At 34.9% G+C, this 20048-nt stretch overlaps 1 protein-coding gene and 1 long non-coding RNA gene across 4 annotated transcripts in view; one reads left to right on the top strand and one right to left on the bottom strand.

The window, feature by feature from the left end:
* The window catches only part of insyn1 (inhibitory synaptic factor 1), a 49765-nt gene extending 32998 nt beyond the window's left edge, over positions 1-16767 (bottom strand). The window contains exon 1 of one of the 2 annotated variants that reach the window (XM_069190619.1): positions 15231-16767. In XM_069190619.1, coding sequence (XP_069046720.1) covers positions 15231-15374 — 144 coding nt within the window. In that variant the 5' untranslated portion in view covers positions 15375-16767. The remainder of the gene's footprint in view (positions 1-15230) is intronic. The other variant, XM_015343619.2, reaches the window with a different exon arrangement.
* The window catches only part of LOC138239236 (uncharacterized), a 34306-nt gene that overhangs the window by 11673 nt on the left and 2585 nt on the right, over positions 1-20048 (top strand). For both annotated transcript variants that reach the window (XR_011189715.1, XR_011189714.1), the window contains 2 exons: positions 16761-16874; positions 18392-18751. This is a non-coding gene — a long non-coding RNA (uncharacterized lncRNA). The remainder of the gene's footprint in view (positions 1-16760; positions 16875-18391; positions 18752-20048) is intronic.

Below are 20048 nucleotides of genomic sequence, written 5' to 3'. Positions count from 1 at the left end.
CCCCTGTACACAAATGACCTATACTTGAAGAAAGGCATCAGAACGGTGTCTTTAGCGTCATGGAGGAAGACATAGCCGGCTGTTCCTGCATAAGCTAATGAACAACATCAGTATGCATATAAGTGGTCGCGATAATCCTACAGTTCTTTACATATTAATATTAATCTCACCTCCTGCTTTCATAGTTTCCAGTTCCCGTTTCTCTCCTTTAACTGCTGTTAATGCTGCTAATATGTGACTAAGCTAGTAACTAAAATGAGACTTACTACCTATGCCTTGGATTCCCAAAGCTACCTTCTCTGCTTTTTCTGTTACTTCATGAATTAAACCAAATATCTCACAAACATGTCTCGGGATAATCTAAACAATTTTTATCCTATATCCAACCTAACTTTTCTTGCTAAAATTTTAGAACAAGCTGTCTCAATTTAATTAAATAATCATCATTGTAAATAACCTCATCATACCCCCTCCAATCTAGTTTCAGACAATTGCACAGCACAGAACCTGCCCTGGTTAAAGTCACTAACAATCTTGTTATGGTTTCTGGTTCCTATTAAAATATCCATCCTTATTCTTCCATACCTCAGTGCTGTTTTTGACAGTCTTAACTATGACATCTTACGTTCTCTTCTTTAGAGTTTTTTTTAGAGTTCCTGACATTGCTCTTAAATGGTTCAGCTCTTACCTTACTGATTGTCAACACTTTGTCTCTCTTGGTGGGTTTAGCTTAATGAGAAATCGGACTCATTAAGTCTGGTGTTCCTCAGGACTCGATACTGAGCCCCATACTATTCAGCATTTACTGTGCATGTTCCAATTGTCAGCTATTAAGATTACATGGTCTGAATTATCATTTCTATGCTGAATATACTCAGATCTACATTCACGCTATGTCTGCACTTTCTAATTGCACTATGACATAAAAACCTGGATGATTCATTTTCCTTCCTTTAAATTGCGACAAGACTGTAGTCATCACTCTTGTCACTTCCCATCAACTACTGTATATAAAGACAGTGCAGTAACTGTGGATGACACTGTACTTGAATTTCAAATTAAATCTATACTACACAAACTTCAGTATGTCCAGGATTCGGCCGCTAGAACTTGGACAGGTTGTGTGCGAGTGATCACATTACTCCTTTCCTGGAGTCCTTGCACTGGCTTCCTGTCGGGTTTTGATTTTTACTTCGGAATCCTCATACTCACCTGTAAGGCTCTACATGGCTTGGCGTCTTAGTACTTATTAAAATTATTATCTTCCTACCCTCAACCTTGCAACTATTGTTCATCTGAATGTGGTCTCCTGTATGTCTCCCAGGTTTGTCCATATACAGTATTTTGAATGACAGATCCTTCTCTTCTTATGACCCAAAGCTCTGGAATTATAATCCCAAATATATCAGAGAGTCACCTTCCCAGAGTGCTTTCAAATCCAGACTCAAAATCTTCAGAAGGCTTTTATTTAATTGATGCCTTTGTCTGCCCCTTTGAATCTTCTACTGCATTGTAAACCCTTGTTTTTTATTGTTCTTATTCTGTTATCTCCTCTTCTTGTTTTATTGTCTTATTGTAAAGCGCTTTGAGACGCTACTTTTAATTACTTTTATTAGTATTAATCCTTTAAATCTGGCCTTTGTCATGTAGGCTTGAATTGTGCTGTGTGGACCTCCAAGTACTTAACAATTACTAACACACTTCAAGTTAGCCTTTTTTCACAAAAATTGTGGATCAGACTGTGACTGCTGAAATTAATCTTCTGTCTCAAGAGCACTTTTTTTTGTCAGTATTTAGACAAAGACTCTGTATTGAACCAGTCCTTGCTAAGATCATTAATGAATATGCCTCTTACTCTGGGGCATTTAATTTTTTTTTTCTCTTTCTGCACTTAAGTATAGCCTTTTATATGATCTATGGTTGGATGTTTTAAATCTGATGTTGTACCAGCTGCTCAAGGTGTTCCACAGGGTTAGGTGCTAGGACCTTTAGTAGTATTTGCACTTTGCCTCTTGGTCACATTGTTGCCATGATGTCCTTTGTATTCACTGCTATGCTTATTGTGTATCCTCTTGAAGACCATATCAGATACTATTTTTGCGTTTTCTGCACTTTAGAGACGTAGGTCTGAAATTATTATAAGTATCCAAAAGGACTTTCTTAAGATAAAAGGTGAGTAGTCTGAAGAAGCACACTGCATATAACACCCATCTTCTGTAAATATCACAGTGAAAATGAATGGACTTTTAGTTTCTCTTGCTCACATTCTGTATGCGGCACTAAATGATCGGTTAAGGTTCACCTATGCATGTATAAATAGTCAAATTCAAGTACTAAAGGACACAAGTATGAAAATACTTGTGTCCTTAAGTACTTACTCACATTAAGTACCTTAACGTACCTTAAAGTACCTTAATGTGAGATATGCAGATTCAAGGTCTTCTTACTGTTAAAGACCAGGATCCATATGCAACAGATAACTCTTAGGCAAAGCATCATGTCTGTGGAACTGCCCAAATTCATTAGAGGCTCAGCAAGTGTTGACTCAACTTTTAAAACATGCTTAAAGAGAATCTTTAAAGTATGTATAATGTAATCAGTTAATGTATAATTTAGTTATACTATTGATTTAACTGGGTCAGTTTTTTATGCTTTTCATTTTCATCTTTTAAATACTTCTGTTATGTCTTATATGGGTGTGCTGTTGCATAGCAACGTTGAGTTTCTTTCAAAAGCATTTTGTTGCATTATTGATTGTTTTAATTGTAGTGTTCATATTGTTTTGTCTTTCTTTTACTGCAAGACCACTGAACCACCGAAACCACGAACTGCTTTATGAATAGAGTAAAAATAATATAAAAAATGATTATTAAACCAATTTAATGGTTTAAACTTCAATTTCAGCAGTTCCAATTGCCAGTCCCTCTTCCTGTGTTGCTAGAGATAATTCCACATTACATCAGCTTTGTGGGGGTACTAGGCAAAATTTTGGAAAGATGCCCTTCCAGATAACAATTTGCACATTATTTTACTATTTGGAACAATTAAATAGATTAATTATAAAGCTATAAAACTTTTATTAACCAGCTTTGAAGAACACATAATAAGTAACTTACTGTACAAGCAAGCGCAAGAAGTATCCATTTTACAAAGATAACATGTACAGTATTTTAACATTGAAAGTAATAACCAGAAACATGAATCTATTGGCTTCTAGTAAAAACTCATCAAGTAGTCTACATGTCTAGCTAGAAAATGAGAATTATCTACCGTTCACTGATTACATGGATCTGACAAACCCAAACCCAGTTCAAATACAAATGCATTATTACAATGACTTGATGTGGAGTACCTCTTTTAGATGGCTTATCCCTGTCTCCTGTTCTGTACTTCCCTTTCTCAGTTCCAAATAGGTATGTCATTTTGGAAGACGACGTGTCTATCAGTTGCAACTACACGATTTTAATTTTAAACTATCACAACATAGTTTGCAAGGCAAGTAAAGGTGCAATGTTTCATTTAATGTAAGATGTAAAGAAAAATCAGTACAATTTATCATCACACCATTTACTGAGTGAAATGAATAGCATTCAAGGTGAGATACATTTACTGTATTAACAGTTAAACTGCTACACTTACACTCACAACTGGGGGTATTTTGTTGGCTCATATTTGACCATGCAGATTAACGAACAATTGTTGTGTTGCACATTGAGGGACCCTAATGGTGGCCTCAGGGCCCTAGACAGTCACCCAGATTGCCTGAGTCACTATAGAAATGTAATAAAAAAGTATCAGATATGTTAATTATTGTCACAGGAGACAGAATGAAAAGTCTTAACAATAACACTAAAGTACTGTATATGAAAGGGAAAAAAGAGAGGATTAGTTAGACTTGTATAGGGTCTTCAATGTTTTTGGAGAAGCTAAAGGAAATAAAATGGTTGATCGTACAACTGAAAGGTGTAACTTACATTAAAGCTAAATTTTAAACACAAAGATTCTGCAAAACACAAACGGCTGCTTTATATGGAACAGGACGACTGAATGACTGCTCCGGGGAAGAATATAACATTCATCATAAAATGTAGCTGCTCATGGAAGTGGAAGATTTCAATTTTTACTTCAGATTTGATTTTGTATGTGACAGGCCAGGGCTTTCCTCTACCAATCTATAAAGTTTATGTAAGTTCATTGCAGAGAGATAATATGTTTTAATTGTTTCAGTAAAAATAAGCTAAATATGTAAAAAAAATATCATTAGAGTTCTAATTTTGTACTCAAACTTTTGAAGAAAGAATCTGGCTTTTAAATAGTAACTATTTTAATACTTTGCATTTTTTCTTATCCATAATAAACAATATTGGCAGTACCGGGGCTTTCATGTTTATGAAAGGAGCATTACTTCTGTCATCCACTAGGTGTCTCAATGGCAACTAAACACTATTGGTGGGGGAAAAAAAAGGTTGTAAATTTGTCAAGGAGCTTCAGCCAGTTTCCCACAGTTTTGCATCCGCCTTTCAATTCCTTTCATGCTGTTTACCTTTTTTTCCATTCTTAACATCCCAAATGAGGACGGAGGACTGCCTTTTAGTTTGCAGCTATACCAGAAATGCAACTGATTTTGTCTGTAGTTTCATGACCTTGACTGTAATTGTGGAGGTCACTGTCTTAGCCTTTCCCACATCTTTTGCATCTTTGAGCCAAAGGAGAACATGCAGTAAAGCTGTGCCAGTTAGTCATAATTTTCCTTTTGGCTGTAACAAAAGCACACAGCGTTAATAATGCACTGAAGTTCACTGATTCCATAACGTGGAATGCAGATCTTACCAGAAAGAGATATAGGTGTACAGCACTAAGAACAGACACAAATCCAACAATGCAGTGACATGCAGTGGGAAAGGCTTATTTCTTTTCACACATCATGCTTTTGATCTGTTTTACTCTTTTGTTTCCTTCGTTTTTATCGTTTCTTTTTATTCATAACAAACATTTTAATGAAGTGACACACAAAAAGGGTTTGAATGATTTACATACGATATGAATATTTAATGCTAACAGGGTAGAACACTCTTTCTCTTGTGACTGAATGGTAATGATGGGATGTGCTAGTGATTCTTCTGCAAAAGACAGCAACAGCTGTTTTTGTTTCATTTTCTTTCATTGCATATCGCCACATTTTTCTATTTCATGTAATTTGTATTTATTGAATATTACTAATAGGAATATTAGAAGAGAAATAAAGAAAATGTATTACCATTGTCAGCTTACACACATATATATATACACTGTATATATGCTTTTGGCATGTTGTCAGTAAATTTACACTCAAAGAATATTAGAGCAGACAGTGTTTGTGTGCAAGCCTTAACTTCAGTTTCGATATCTGATCTTCTTTAAAGACCTAAATAAAATAGAACATTTATAAAATTTCTTTTTTTAAGTCTGCTACTTCAGTATTAACGTCAATATGGGCCACTTGCATTAGCAATGCCAATGTAAAATATGGATTAAATGAAAATGTTATATTTTATGGCAACTAAATTACTAAATTAAAACAAATAGCAAACACTTTTTGCAGTGACAAAGGGCATACTTGTTTCTTATGATGATTTAAAATAGTCTGACTGTAGCTCACAACAAGTCAAAAATAGATTGTATATATTTGGTTCTATTCTATGTCTTAGCACTTCTCCTTAAAATGAGGTACTGCAGAAGGGAAAACAGTCTACCTGTACCCTTGTGGCTCACGCATAATCTGCAATATTTATGCGAAGGACATTCAAGGTAAAATCTTGGGAAATAAAACAAAAGTGGACTAATTTATTCTTCAGATCTATGCTTGATATCTTAATTATGAGTGTATTTTTGCAGATCAATAATAAAATTGACTTGTGTTTTCCTTGGAATTTGTACATAAAAGCAGAGAAAGTACTGTAAGTTAACTCAATCATAAGGCTGAGTTGTTGGACTGTTACTGGGTTCACAGTAAATTTGTGTCAAAAGAACAATGGGAAATCTAGTCTCAGTCCTCCACATAAGAAAATACTGTACAGTAGCTTTCACTTCTACACAACACTTTTGCCAATACTCAGTAGTAGGTCAGGACTGTGGTATACTTGTAAACATATGATATAAGCCTCTTATTGTGATGTACTGCGTGACAGCTGGGTCTGTATCTGTTCACAGCAAGCCCTGTTGTCCCTAAAGTTTTATTGTCATTGGTAAGTCATTTCATTCACTCGACAAAAAGAAAAAGAGTTGGGGTAACATTTTGAGTCAGAGGTTTAAAATACTATGAATAATTCCTTAACAAACAAGTTATTACTACCCACAATTACATATTATTAACACTTCTACATTAAAAAACAACATGATGGTTGTTTATGAACATATCAGTAAAGGTCAGTTTGTACCAGATACATATCCTGTGATCAATTAGCTATTAACTGCTTAACTCATCATTAATTGCATGTTTGCTAACAAAAGACCAATTATTCCCACACATAAGAGCTTTGTTAGTAATATTTGAGTGTTTATAGCTTGTTATGGATTTAATCATTTGTAATTTAAACATAAAAATGTCATGGTACTTAACATTTCTTCACTCTCCCTCCATTTCACTATCAGATGACATAATCATACTGTACTTGTTTGTATGAATCTTTCCTCAAATGACAAATGTTAAGTCAGTCTGGTCAAAAAATATTAACACATGCAGCACGTGACCTCTGAGGGGCAAATGTAAAGGTCATCATTTCATATTCTGTATGGCTAAATGTTGACAGCCAGCTCATAGTGCAAAGAAAGCTTTCTTCCAGTAGCATACTTCCATAACAACTAAGATTGTTTTAGTTTGTTTCACTGATCTCAGACATTTAAGAAGCAGGGAATTTGTGTTTATATAGAAAATACAGTAGTTCTGCAATGTAATAATGTTTGCTTGGCTATTTTGTGGAAATATAATGTATACTGTGTTAACAAGAAATACATTGAGAATGAAGTACAGCTGTAAGCATGAAAATACAGTATAACATTGCATGATTCAAATGGCATATGGCATCAAGCTGTGTATTCAATGCATAATGCAGCTTAATAAAGCCGTGCTTCTGAAAAAAGTCCACCTTGTGATTGGAAAAATAAGAAACATGATAAAAATTAATCTTTAATAAATTGTGAGTGCTTTGAGCTTCAACACAGCTTCAACATACAAAAGTTTTTGGAATTGAGAGCCTATATATAAGTATCATTTTGGTGTCAAATTCAAATAGTTTATTTTAAAGAAGAATGTATTTATTTTGAGGAGAATAAGTAGAAATGAAAAACTAAGACATTAAACAGTTTAGAGATGGTTAGCAGCCCAAAAACATAAGCTCTTAACATTGTTTTGGGCAACTAGGGCTATTATTTAATCACTAAAACAGGATTACCTCATAAAACAAGAACAAAATTAATCTGAGTCTGATGTATATGTATACAGTATGATCACTTATACCCACAAATGTCTGGTTGTACACTAGAACTTCAGAACAGACCACAGATACAGCAATAGATATGTTCCTGTATAGGATAACATTAATTCAGTTACTATATAGTTTGTATGTGGGATATGGCTCTAAGAATAGGTGCCCACTGTGTGTATAAAAATAACTTAATTATATTCAAAGTGGTTATCCATTACTTGGAGCAGGATGCTGTGCATTAACCTTTGCACAAGTGTTTTTTGCAGTTCATTTTGTGAAGCAAATGGTACAATGTGATATCAAACTATTCTATAAATTGCTTACACCAGTGGCAATAAAATGTATGTTCACTTGAAAAACATTACAAAGATAATCCTGTTATTTTAGCATGTTAAATATCGATATGTAGAATTAACCAAACTATCAAGTTTAAAGAAAAACTGTTACAGTTGTTGCCAGCTTTTGTGTCTTAAAGTGCTGCCTACTGGTTTTAGTCATAGCAAAAAGATACAAAAATAAATGCAAATACTCCCATGAGTATTATTGCAACAATTGATTAAAGTTAAAATACTTCATCCATCACAGGAATGGCAAAGTAACCCTTTTACACTGAACTGCTCAAAACTGCATCAAATTGAGGAAAACACAAGCTGTCATTTTTGAACAACTTCATTCTCAGCCCTTGTTCTTTACAAAAGATTGTGGCAAGCATGTTATGTTTTAAAAACAATTTTGTTCATATGACAGATAGTAACCTGGTGAGGCACAGCTTCTCGAATGCCATTTATTGTTATTAAACTGTTAACAGCATTACTTTTGCATATGCACATTTCAGTGGATAAACATGATCCATATAACAAACCAAAAAACTGCATTTTGTGAAACAAGAAAGAAAAACAACAAGTAATGTATTTGTAATGATACATATTGATTAATTCATAATGAATAAATGAAAGATATGCATAACTTATGAAAGCACTGTAACTTGATGTGTGCTTCATATGAGCTCCATAAGCAATAAGATATTACTTCATACGTAACAACATTAAAATATGGACACTCAAACTGAAGTGTTATCAGTGAAGGACATTAATATTAATGTTTGTGATTTTTGTTAGCTTGTCTGTCGTGTCTCTAGAATGAAATCATCATTAATATGGGACTGCAATAGAGGGCCTACTAATCCAATGGGTTTTACAGGAATGATGCAAAAGTCAATAATACACTGCATATTTTTCTCACTTAATGGAGCTGTTATTTTCTAGCCTTTTATCAAAAAGCTCAGGGGGATTACATGCTTGTTGCTATTTACAGTACCTTCAGGTGCACAGCTCACAAGGTTAAAAGTTATTTATTTGTAGAAGCAAGCAACAATGAACTCATTCACTGAGATACTAAACTACAGGGTCATTGTAGTTGAAGGGAGATGTAGTATGTCAAACTCCAATTTACAGGTAAATGGCCTGCTTGACATCTGCTGATCATGTCTCTGATGTGTCAACAGTTCCTGCCATTGCATTGTCATGACACATTTCTATTATGGAACACAATGATATAATAAAGGACATAAATGTGGAAGAAACAGAAATAGGATAAGTTAACATTTAGATTTTACTGTGCAAATATTTGGTCCTGTAAAATTATACAAAACCTATCCTAGCAAACATTATTCAGTGAAACATTATTCGTTAGATCTGTCTGTATAATAGTGTTTTGTTGACAGTGATTGTGGTTTCATGAAAGGGTGCTAGAAATGAATTGTACATTATATGGCCTTCAAACAAGGTTCAGCAGTTTTTCTAGAGGATTGTTTAGTCCTTGGTTATGTCATTCTACCCTCACCATAAGCCTGTGAAGTTTTCTGCATACTGTGCAATCATAAGCATGCAAGGAGTTTTCTAGCTTTATAAAATCCCCTCCTAATCTTCAGTAAATTGACTGTTTTCAGTGGTGACTTCACTCAATCCAACATGGTTGGATCAAAGCTGAGCTCCTGCAAGGTGCTGTTCACTTCATGCATTAACGCCTAACGTAGTTAGGCATTATTCTTGATCAGGAGGCCATCTTGCACTGTTTAAGACTAATGATTTTAAAGTGATGCTGAATAGTTCTATTTTTGTCAACTTTAATCTTTTATTAAATAATTTCTATCCCTTTATTTTATTCTGTTGATGCATATTTTTGCACATAACCTGTTACCTTTTTGTTGTTTTGCACATTGCCTGTTGTTGTTTTTTGCACATTGCCCATTGTTGTTTTTTTTTGCACATCGTCTGTTGTTGTTTTTTTGCACACTGCCCGTTGTCTCTGTCTTTCTTTTGCTACACAATTGTATTGTTGTTGTTGTTTTTTTCTCTTTGTACTACTTATGTCCGAGAGCTAGCTAAATAGCATTTTGTTATACCATATACCATGTATATGAGTGTAATGACAATAAACTTGAACTTAAATACATTTACATGGTAAATTAGACATTTCACAAAACAGAATTGACCCTTTAAGTCAATGAACAATCCAATGCTTGGCAAAATCTACTTTAGAGGGAAGGGAAGAGAGGAAACTGAAGCTGAAAATGCCATTGTTATGGATGCTTGGCATTCAAAAGCCAATTATCTCTGTAGTAACTTTTTTTATGCTTCCTGCTTAGACCTCAAAAAGCCAGAAGGATTATGAGGCTTCATTCTCATGGTCTGTATTCTTAGTGAGATGAAATGAGGATCAAGTGAGCTTTTGCCCTTCTGTCCCTCAGGAGACTTCTGTCCTCCCTGAGCTTCCTTTATGACATCGACTTTGCAATTTGATTCCCAGAAATAACTTTCAAGCATAACAAAATTAAATATTTTATTCACTCCATACACTCTGGTGAAATGATTGGTGTAGGATCCGTCATCACAGTCACTATGTTCTATTAGTGCTGCCTGCAATAGGATTTTAACCTGAAATGCCGTGACTGTTAAAAAATAATGTTCAGCTTGTGAAACATTCACCAATTGGATTAATGGGACCCAAACAGCATTCTTAACTGGATGATTGAAATATTTGACTTGGTGCAGAAAAGATGACAGTTTTTTTTTTAAATATTGAAGTATAAAAGCACAAAGATTATCGTACGGCTTCATATAGGGTAATATATAAAGAAATTCTGCAGATCCTATTCTATGATGTTTTTTTTCTTAATTTCTCTAAGAAATGTAATGTCAGTATTAGTATCAACCCCCAAATGTGACATATTTAGGGGAAGGAACTGACTAAAGATTTATTTCTTTCCAAGAGTATAGCTGTGAATAATAAGATTGCCATGTTACAAAAATTGACCTTTAGTTTCACTGTTATCTTTTGTTGCAGTACAATACATCTGTCAGGAGTGGTTAAAGTAATATCACTACATTTCTTTTGAGAAATATGTGAGTTTAATATTGGTGACTAATTGAACACATCTACTGTATATTGAGATGGGAATTTATTAAAATGTGAAAATTATCTTACCATGGCCCATTTGAAATAATAATTTCTGAGGATAAATAACGTGAAAATAATCTTTTGTATATTATAATGCACAGAGGATTAATTGAGAATGAAATTATTGCACCATGCTAAGTTTTTTAATAAAAATTAAAAGGTGGGAGATAGCTTTTTTCTTTATGATTTCTGTGCAGTGCTTAAAGTTATTTAAAAAAATACATTCAAGATGACAGTAAAAATCTCAGACTTAAAAGCAATAAAAAAATTCTCTAATATTTTTTACACCTTTGCTTGGTGTCTCCTCTTAAAGTGAGCTATGTTAAAATATTGTAAATCTAGGAAATAAATTGATGTTAATACAAACTGGTAAAAACAATCAATGATTGTATTTCATCACTATTCTGTAATGGACTGGCAACCCAAGGTATATAAATAAAAATGTTAACAATCATAATTATGTTTCAATACAAAAAGATGTCAAAAGCACAGTTAAGGCAGCTCTTATGTGTTTGACTCCATTCATCCTCCAGTTGTTACATAGTCAAACATGTATAGCAACATATTCATAAAAGCATACTTGGTACAAATAAATTGATTGGAAACTAAAGAAAACACCAATCTTAAGGCTTTGATTTTTGTCATACTGTATGTTATGCTATTTGAGACTTTTCAGTCGCAAAACCTTCATCAAAGAAACTTACAGATTCGACTGAGGATTCAGTTCCTCAAATGACTATAGTTCATTTCTTACAGACCTACAGTATACTACAGTACTTGTGCAAGTACTTTGGTGATTATCATCCAAATCAGCCTTATACAGCCAAAAAAATATGCAAAAAATATCACAGACCCTTCTTCTAGTTTGCTGTAGCATGTATGGCTGCATTGTGTTTCTCTCCCACATTATTAGAAGGGAGGATTAGTGGGCGTTGAAATGCCTCACCACACCATAGCAACCCAAACAGATGCCAAAGTGGTTAGTTGTAGTTCCCTCAGCTCTGAGGTCAGTAACTCATCAGGAACTGATGAGATGTGTCCTCCCCCTTCATGTGTGGTCCACAGCACAGACGTGGTATGTGAGAAAAGAATCTCAAATTGCAAAAAATAAAAATGGCACTGATATACAGTATCATTTTAGTTGAAGGGTTTCTTAACATTTGTGAGGCCAAAAGAAATATTAGTCAGATGAATTATGTTGAAAGAAGCAGCTTAGCGTTGAAATCTGACAAATTGTACAACCAAAATGTTAATCCATTCCAAGAATTGTTTTTGGAGTCAAGGTAAATCATAAGGTTGTGAAAACTATCACTTTGCAAGACTATGGTCAGAAGAAGCTTGATGTCCATCAATTGCTATAAAAATATCCAAAGTGGTATTATTGGTTAATTTACAATAAAGAGCAAATTTAGCTGTGGTTCAAACAATTTGGAATAGAAGGATTTTTTCCTTTCATAAATGAATCCATGTTCTTCATGACTTTGTAATAAAAGCCTCCCATATATCTGAAAATACGGATATGCCTAGTAGAATATTAATCTGATTTTGTATAGTTTTTCAATATTTTTCACATTATATTTCTAAATTGGAAATGGTATCAGTTTAAAATGAACTGGACTTTTCAAGCCCTTTTAACTATTGAGTAGGATTTATGATATATTGTTTATTTCAGTCCAACATTAACAATGCTGTTAAATATACATTTTCCAGTTTAATGAAATACGCTTGGATAATCTTACCCAGACCTTACAAAGTTATGTGATTTACGGAACATAAATTGATTTTGTGCAGTCTTAGAAACCTCTAGCCCGATCTCAACTGGCTGAAGTAAACAAGCTGAACTGTAAACTTCCACCAGTGTTGCACTTGTGTGGGTAATCCAGTATTATTAGTCATTTTGTTAAGAGCAATTCAAAGTATTTTGTATTGTTTAAATAATATGCGTGCCCTTAAAAAACCTTTTTTCATATGTTTTAATTTTACCAAGTCATCTTTTAGTTTTGTCATATTTTAATGTTTTGTGTGATCTTTTTGTTTTAGGAGCTGGATTGTGTAATGTTAGGCTCTATAGAGTAAGACATTACTAGCAGAACAAGGATGTCTATCAATCTTCATAAGAAATTAAAGTGTACTTTACTTTAACAGTCTTTTCATATGGAATATCAACAAGAAACTTAATAGGGTTTCTAAGTAGTGTTTCTCAGTTCACAGTTCTGAGTTGGCAAATTAAAAATCTGAATTTATCTTTTCAAAAATGAAACAAAATGTTTGATGAACCCCTAATATTAACTTCAAGTATGAGACATAAAATGTTACCAAGATGAAATAGGAATAGGGAATAGGGATAAGCAGTCATCAAAGGAGAACAGAGTCAGGGCCATGTAGCAATACACATCAGGACCTAGTTTTAGTAGTAAGCTAAAATGTATGCTCATTTTTTGGATCACAAAAGATCACTAAATAAAAAAGTCTTAATGTGGTTAAGAGAATAGCATTCCTAAAGCACATGTACAATAGATACAGTATGTTTCATACAGAGAAATACATTTGAAAAAAAAAACACCTAATTTGCAGTAATTTGTAGTTATGGTGCAGTTGCTGCAGAATACGCACCAATAAAACTCAGACTTACTTCGAATAGCGTCTCTGACAGAAAATGCCTTGTTAAAAATAACAAGTAATTATCCACTCTTATAATATTTTAAATAATGTTATTATACAAACGGGCAGAACAGGACCTCACCAGGTTCAATTTTTATTTTCTTAAGGAGCAGACACTGGTTATATATTGCTATTATTGTTGTTGTGCATTTAACTGACATATTGCCTTGTTTCCTAAAATAAGCAATGCGTTCTTCATCAAAAAGCTTGCATACAACTTTAATAAGCATTCCATTATCCCATTATCACTGCATACAGCAGTATTTGCTTTCATGTACAACCACTGAGCAGCACATATAACGTGATTCTAAATTTCATCCCTGATAACCACTGTGTAAGCTGGATGCCAAAACCTGTAATGAATTATATTAAAGTCTAGTAATTATAGCAATTATACTGGTTTCTTCTTCTCAGTCAACATTTCTCCAGCCTCACCCTATCATCCTTATTACTTGAGAGGAGTTAATACTTAACACACCTTTGACAGGCTCTGACACCATGATCAGATGGATAGCTGGAGTTAAAAACTGGCTAACAGCATGCTTGAGCTGGAAGGAAAGTGCAAAAGGGGGAGGGCACCATGAGGGCAAAGAATAAGCTAACACAAAGCTGTAAGGAGATCCTCTGGACATAACAATTAATTAGTGAAGCTTTCATGCTTTTGAGGATTTATCCAACTTACAGGGAATGACAGGAGTCTGCGGGGTAGGATATGACCTAAAATCCTTGTTACATCTTCGAGAAAAATACAGTATATTTGGCACCTTGAAAAAAATGCACTGTAGATTAGTCGCAGCAAGATTCCCCAAGGGCCAAGTTCTCATTTAAATGTACCTTAGTGTATTGAATGGCTAATGGACTAAAATAAGCGCCTCGATAGTTGAACCTCTACTGCTCTGGTAGAAACTTTTCAATAGGCAAGTGTATTTCAGTCCAATGAGTGGCCAGGCTAGTGCTGCATTAATACCCCAGAGGTGGGGAGATAACCTTTAATCAATCTCCTTGTGTTCTGATATGAACTTCCACAACCATCTTAACCTCTTCAGCAAAGTCAAACATTTGGACAAATAAGCAGACAAACTCCCTAAGATTTGCTTAATCAGACACTTTTGGTGATAAACATGAAGATTTGTAGCAACACAGGCTGTATACAATGATGTGTCACAGTCATGCAACCATTACAATAATAAAATACATCTCACTTTTACATCTAATACATCTAATATTTAAAAGTACTGTAGTTAAAATGTTCCCTTGTAGGTTTAGCACTGCTGAATTTGTTGATTTGCAAGGCTGTGAACAGAGGTATTAATTTTGATCTCTTTAACAAAATTTCTCTCTTTCCAAAGCTGTTTTAAAGAATCCATGTTGGACCCGTTGGTTATGTAATTTATGTGGTGTCGTCTCCTGTTTTATAATTTAACATTAATTTGCATATTGTGAAACTGTATCTTATCATACAGAATGGAAAGAAATGTTACTTATTTAACATAAATGCATAGGTATCAGCAGTAAACTCATTTTTGTGATCTTAGTATACGAAGATGCTCAATATAGTTTTGAACTAAATTAAACAATGCATAAGTCTAAGGCAGTGAAAGTGCAGAACTGCAACCCTCACTCCTCCCCACCCCCCCTTCCTCTTACCTCTCGGAGTTCCCTTGCCACCTCCTTCAGCTCCCTCAGAATCCCCTCTAGCTGGTCAATCACCATCTTCATACGGTTACGAATGTGCTCTCTCTGGCTGGGGGTCTCAGTGCTGTCCCGGGCCTGCTCTCTGCTGAGGGACATCCTTCAAAAGGCGGCAGAGGCGTTGGGGGCAGCCGAGGGGTCCATTTCTCTCGCCGTGAGCCGCGCTGATCCAAACGGGAGCCCCGGCAGCGCAGGGAGATCTCAACATCTTAAAGCTCTTGCCGCAAAGCTTACAAATCCATGTCCTCAACAACATCCAGAGTCTTCGCACTAGTCCAGAGACCCACCATGATATAAAACAATTCAGGAATGCCAAAAGCAATAACAGAAATCCGTTTACTTATGTATGTAGACGTGTCTGTATGTGGAAATCACCAAAATCGGCTTAGTGAAGTTGCCATTTTGTTTACATTGCTATAAGATCATCCTTAAATGTGATAACTTTATTTATGGTGTTTAGCTTACAAAAGTAAGAACATTCATATTTGTTGACTTGAATAAGGAGTTCATTTTGACCCCCTTTGTAGCCTTACCATATTCCAGTTTATTGTAAAAATATATAGCCTAAAGATTCTGCTTTGATTTTTTTTCTTTTACATTATTATAATGTTTCACTCCTTCTAGCATATATAATTTCTTCTGATAAAAAACATATACCTGGCAGCAAACAAAATGCTTCCAGGGTCCTGTGCACTATATCTTTTTTTTCCACGATTTGTATTTAAAAAAAATATGTATTTTTTAAAATAAAATGACCAATACAGTATGTTCTATTCAAATAATGTTTCCTTATTGGAGCTCAACATATGTGTCATTCATTTCCAAGCAATACAGCAGGAATCTACAACCCTTTCTTCACCATTGCTTTGTTCCATGTTAGGTGCTAAAAAGAAATGGATAGATAAAAACAGTGAGAGATGCAAACATGCCAGCATTATGCATGATCAGAATTTGCTGCAAAGAAAAAGGAATCCACAGACTGACATCAGAGAGACTTTACTGTCCTTTTCGTGCCTGCTATGCGCATCTTCATGTTTGCTCAGAGCCCTTCGATTTTTCTCGGATGTCAATGACAGAGAAAATTGAATGAACTAAACAGAAAATAAGGGTGTCAGAAACCTGCCTTAGTTGCTAAGGGAATCCAGTCTGGGGTGCGTGCTTCTTCAGGAAGGCAAGTATTGACGGTGCTCAAAAAAAAAATCCGGACTGAGCCCAAGGGGGTAAATCCCATAACTGTTTCCTTAAATCAAGGGGAAAAAAGGCTGTGTGGAGAAAAGGAAAGAAGAACATTGATCCCACAGTGATGTTAAAGAAAAGAATAGTGATTCCTGCATGGCACTTGAAGATCAGGCAGAGATTTTCTACTTATTTCTTTGTGCTGCAAATACAACAGGAGAAAGACGCATAAAGATCTGTTTTTAACTCGAAAAAATTTGTGTTTGTTAAAATATTTCCCTCGTCCTCACCTTTGTCCTCTGTCTGCAGACCTTGGTCTACATCAGCAGCTGTATCCAGGTTTGCTTCTTCCAGGTCCACATCCTACTGCTGATGAATGGAATGACGAGCTGCATGGGAAGCTGCAAAGCTATAGACATCCTGGTAGTTCTGTTGCAATCTCAATTTCTGTATCCTTCATGCATGCTCTCTGTGTGTCTCTTTCTTACTTGCTGTCTGTTCCCAGACAAAGCTGCTTCAGTCAGGAATAGATTTAATTCAGTGCAGCTTATGGAATTAGGAAGGATGAGGACAGATAGTGATGATTAAAATATAAATATATCCATTTGCGGCTGTTTTTGCTGTAATTCTGCTCTCACAAGCTGTCATCAGGAAGGTGAGCTTGAATTGCCATTGCAGTGACACCTTTGATATTAATGTGGCTGGGAATGCACCAGGCAGGCAGTGTCAGTTGCCTCGCAGACTTGTCATGTGCTGTGTCTCCCCTTCTGCCCTTGCAGCCTGAAGCATCCTTGCTGACTGCCTAGAGAGGGAGGCTGTTGCTCGAGTTAAAGGGGCTCAGCTCTGTTCGCTGCTCCACTGCTTGCGGAGGAGGAGCTTGCTGCTTTAAAGGGACAGGGTTGTTGAATTGAAACTGCCTGCTGTCTGTGGATCCCTTGTACAGCACATTAAATAAGAAAGGCAACTGTACTGTATGTAACAGGTTATTAAATAGAATAGAGTCTTGTTTCTCCCATTACAGAGTCTTGCAACAAACTAGCCTACAAATGACAGGGATTATTTAAGATTTGGGTAAATAAATAAAGATATTACTCCGGGGTGATTACCAGAATCTACTGTATATGAAAAAGACATCCCAGTTATTTTGGAAAATTGTCAGCAACTGATTAGAGCATACCCTAAGGCAATAATTAAATATGGTCTGTAACAGTTTACCTTTAATAGTTCTTATCTGTTTCTATGAAGATAGTATATTAACACTGCTATTAGGTTTAGCCATTTAATAAGATGAGTACAGAAACTATTAAAGTATAATGAATTGTGTGCATAATTATTTCCAAAACCAGTCAATTGCCAGGGATTTTAAAGTAGTGCCATCAAAATGTATATAACAATGCTGATTTTGTTTAATAATATCACTCGTGTTTTTTTAAAATACATCCAAAAATTGTAATTTGAGTAGGCTTTTCGATGAGAAGCAGAGAAACTAAAACTTATCATTTAGGTGATATCATCACGCACCTCAATAATATAAAGAATATCTGTTTAATTGCTGAACTCTATTTAATGTGTTTTTGCAGTGCTCTTTGTAGTGGGCCCTAGATACTAAGGTTTGATAACCCACAGTTCTGAGTAGGCACAGATATAGGATGAGTCTGAACTTCCAAACCCACGTTTGTAGGAAGAATGCTGAAGGCATTAGTGCACCAGTGATCATCATTTCATAACTTACAAAAGATTTTAGTAGAAAGCATGATGATTAATGAAGTGTAGGGGCTTTCACCACCCATGGCTTATCAACATATTAGTTGCAGAACGTCTATACTACTGTACCTTACTTTATCATCGCATCCTTATAACCATCCAACAAACTCCTGAATTAGAGCATAAATAATTCTAATATGTGGTTTTCATTTTAATAACAGTTTTCATCCCAACAGCTCCAGATCACTTTACATTGAGAAAAGTCTCAATTCTCCCACTACTGAGGTGCAGCACCCACTCAGGTAATCTGTGCTTGGCAGCCACTATGCACCAGCAGATGTACTACAGAACAGATGAGGTGGGGCAGTTTGATATTACTTCAGAAACTGATTTAAAGGAGGCCAGATTGTGAACATCCAAAGTGCAAATAAGCCGGAAGGATAGAACTTCTTATGGCTGTGTCCCCAGCCACCATATTGGAATCCTGGATTGAAAATGTTGGTTCAGAGGAAAGAGAGGCACCTACTGGACCACTAACAACACCTACAACAGAAACACGGTTTTCCTGGGGAGTCTCCCAGTCCAGAACTGACCAGGTACAGTTTTGCTTAGCTTGTGACATCTGATTAAATCAAGCTAGAAGGTTGTAATTCTGCTGTATATACTGTGGTCTTTATTGGTTACTTGCAGCAGGAAACCGATAAATAAAGGTTTTATTAGGAGCTCTACTAATGCTTTCTTAAGTGTTTGGGAAAGAATATTCAAAGACTTTTTACTTCTTACATACTGTTCTTACATGGTTCCATTGAGGAAGAGTGGCTGTCTTTTAGTAATATGTAAATAGTGTCCATACATTTCCTAAAAACTATAATGAAATTAATGAGTGTATAATTTTGTTTTTGGTTGATGTATAGTCAAACAGTAGTAAATCTATTTTTTGCTATTCATAAATAATTCAAACTCATTTTCTGCATCAATTATAGTTTAATTGACTGAAATTGCTAACATTATTTTAGAGCCAAATCCTGCATTAAATTAATACCTCAGTCCCACTGGTGATCTCTAACTACGAACCAAATCTTTGATTAGTAGGTTAAACTTGTGTGGGAGTAAGAGACAGCATTAAAAAAATATTGTTAATGTTTTATTACCATTTTTATAATCTAGTGCGTGTGTCAAAGTTTTGATTTAATATAATCCACTGACCTTCAACAGTCTACAACAGTTGAATAACAAAACTAATACATTGTTGTATGTAATGAAGATATTATTAAAATATCTAGAATGTTTTACACAGCTAGATGTGTAAAAAAATGGTTCCATGAAAATAACATCAGCCCGACCACAAGGGAGAGAATTTCCAGGGACATTTTTACGTCAGAACTTATAAATCTGGCCTCCAAATTAGCCTAGTCGTGCATATATGTTGATAACAGTTTCTTCACCTGAGCTCTTGAGTTTTGTGGCTCCATTTAGAAGCTTTGCTATTATCATGCTTAGCACTGATGATATCTTTTTGGTTTAATCGTTTGGGACATTACATTCACTAAGAAGCCAGAAAAGGTCTGCACGTACTGTATAGTGTGTTGTGTTTTAGAACATTTATAGATTTTACTGTTTTCCTCTTGTGTATTTGGGGAAACAATTTAATTTGTAAATTTTGATTTTGTCTGAATTATAATATTTTCCTGAACATAACAAAAGAAAATAAGCAATTCTGGTCAAATGTTGAACAGAACTACAGTATTTGCTAAAAGCATGATACTCTAACCAGTTTAAAGTACTGTATTTATGTTCAGGTACTGTACATATCTGATAATTATAGATATATTTATTCTATTTTAGAAAACTTGGTCTATTTTATTTTAGAAATATAACTTGTGAATGTTTGTA

The sequence above is a fragment of the Lepisosteus oculatus genome, chromosome 5, assembly GCF_040954835.1.
Source record: "Lepisosteus oculatus isolate fLepOcu1 chromosome 5, fLepOcu1.hap2, whole genome shotgun sequence".
Taxonomy (NCBI): Eukaryota; Metazoa; Chordata; class Actinopteri; order Semionotiformes; family Lepisosteidae; genus Lepisosteus; species Lepisosteus oculatus.
The sequence above is the reverse complement of the archived record's forward strand: the minus strand, read 5'-3'. Positions and strand labels throughout refer to the sequence as shown.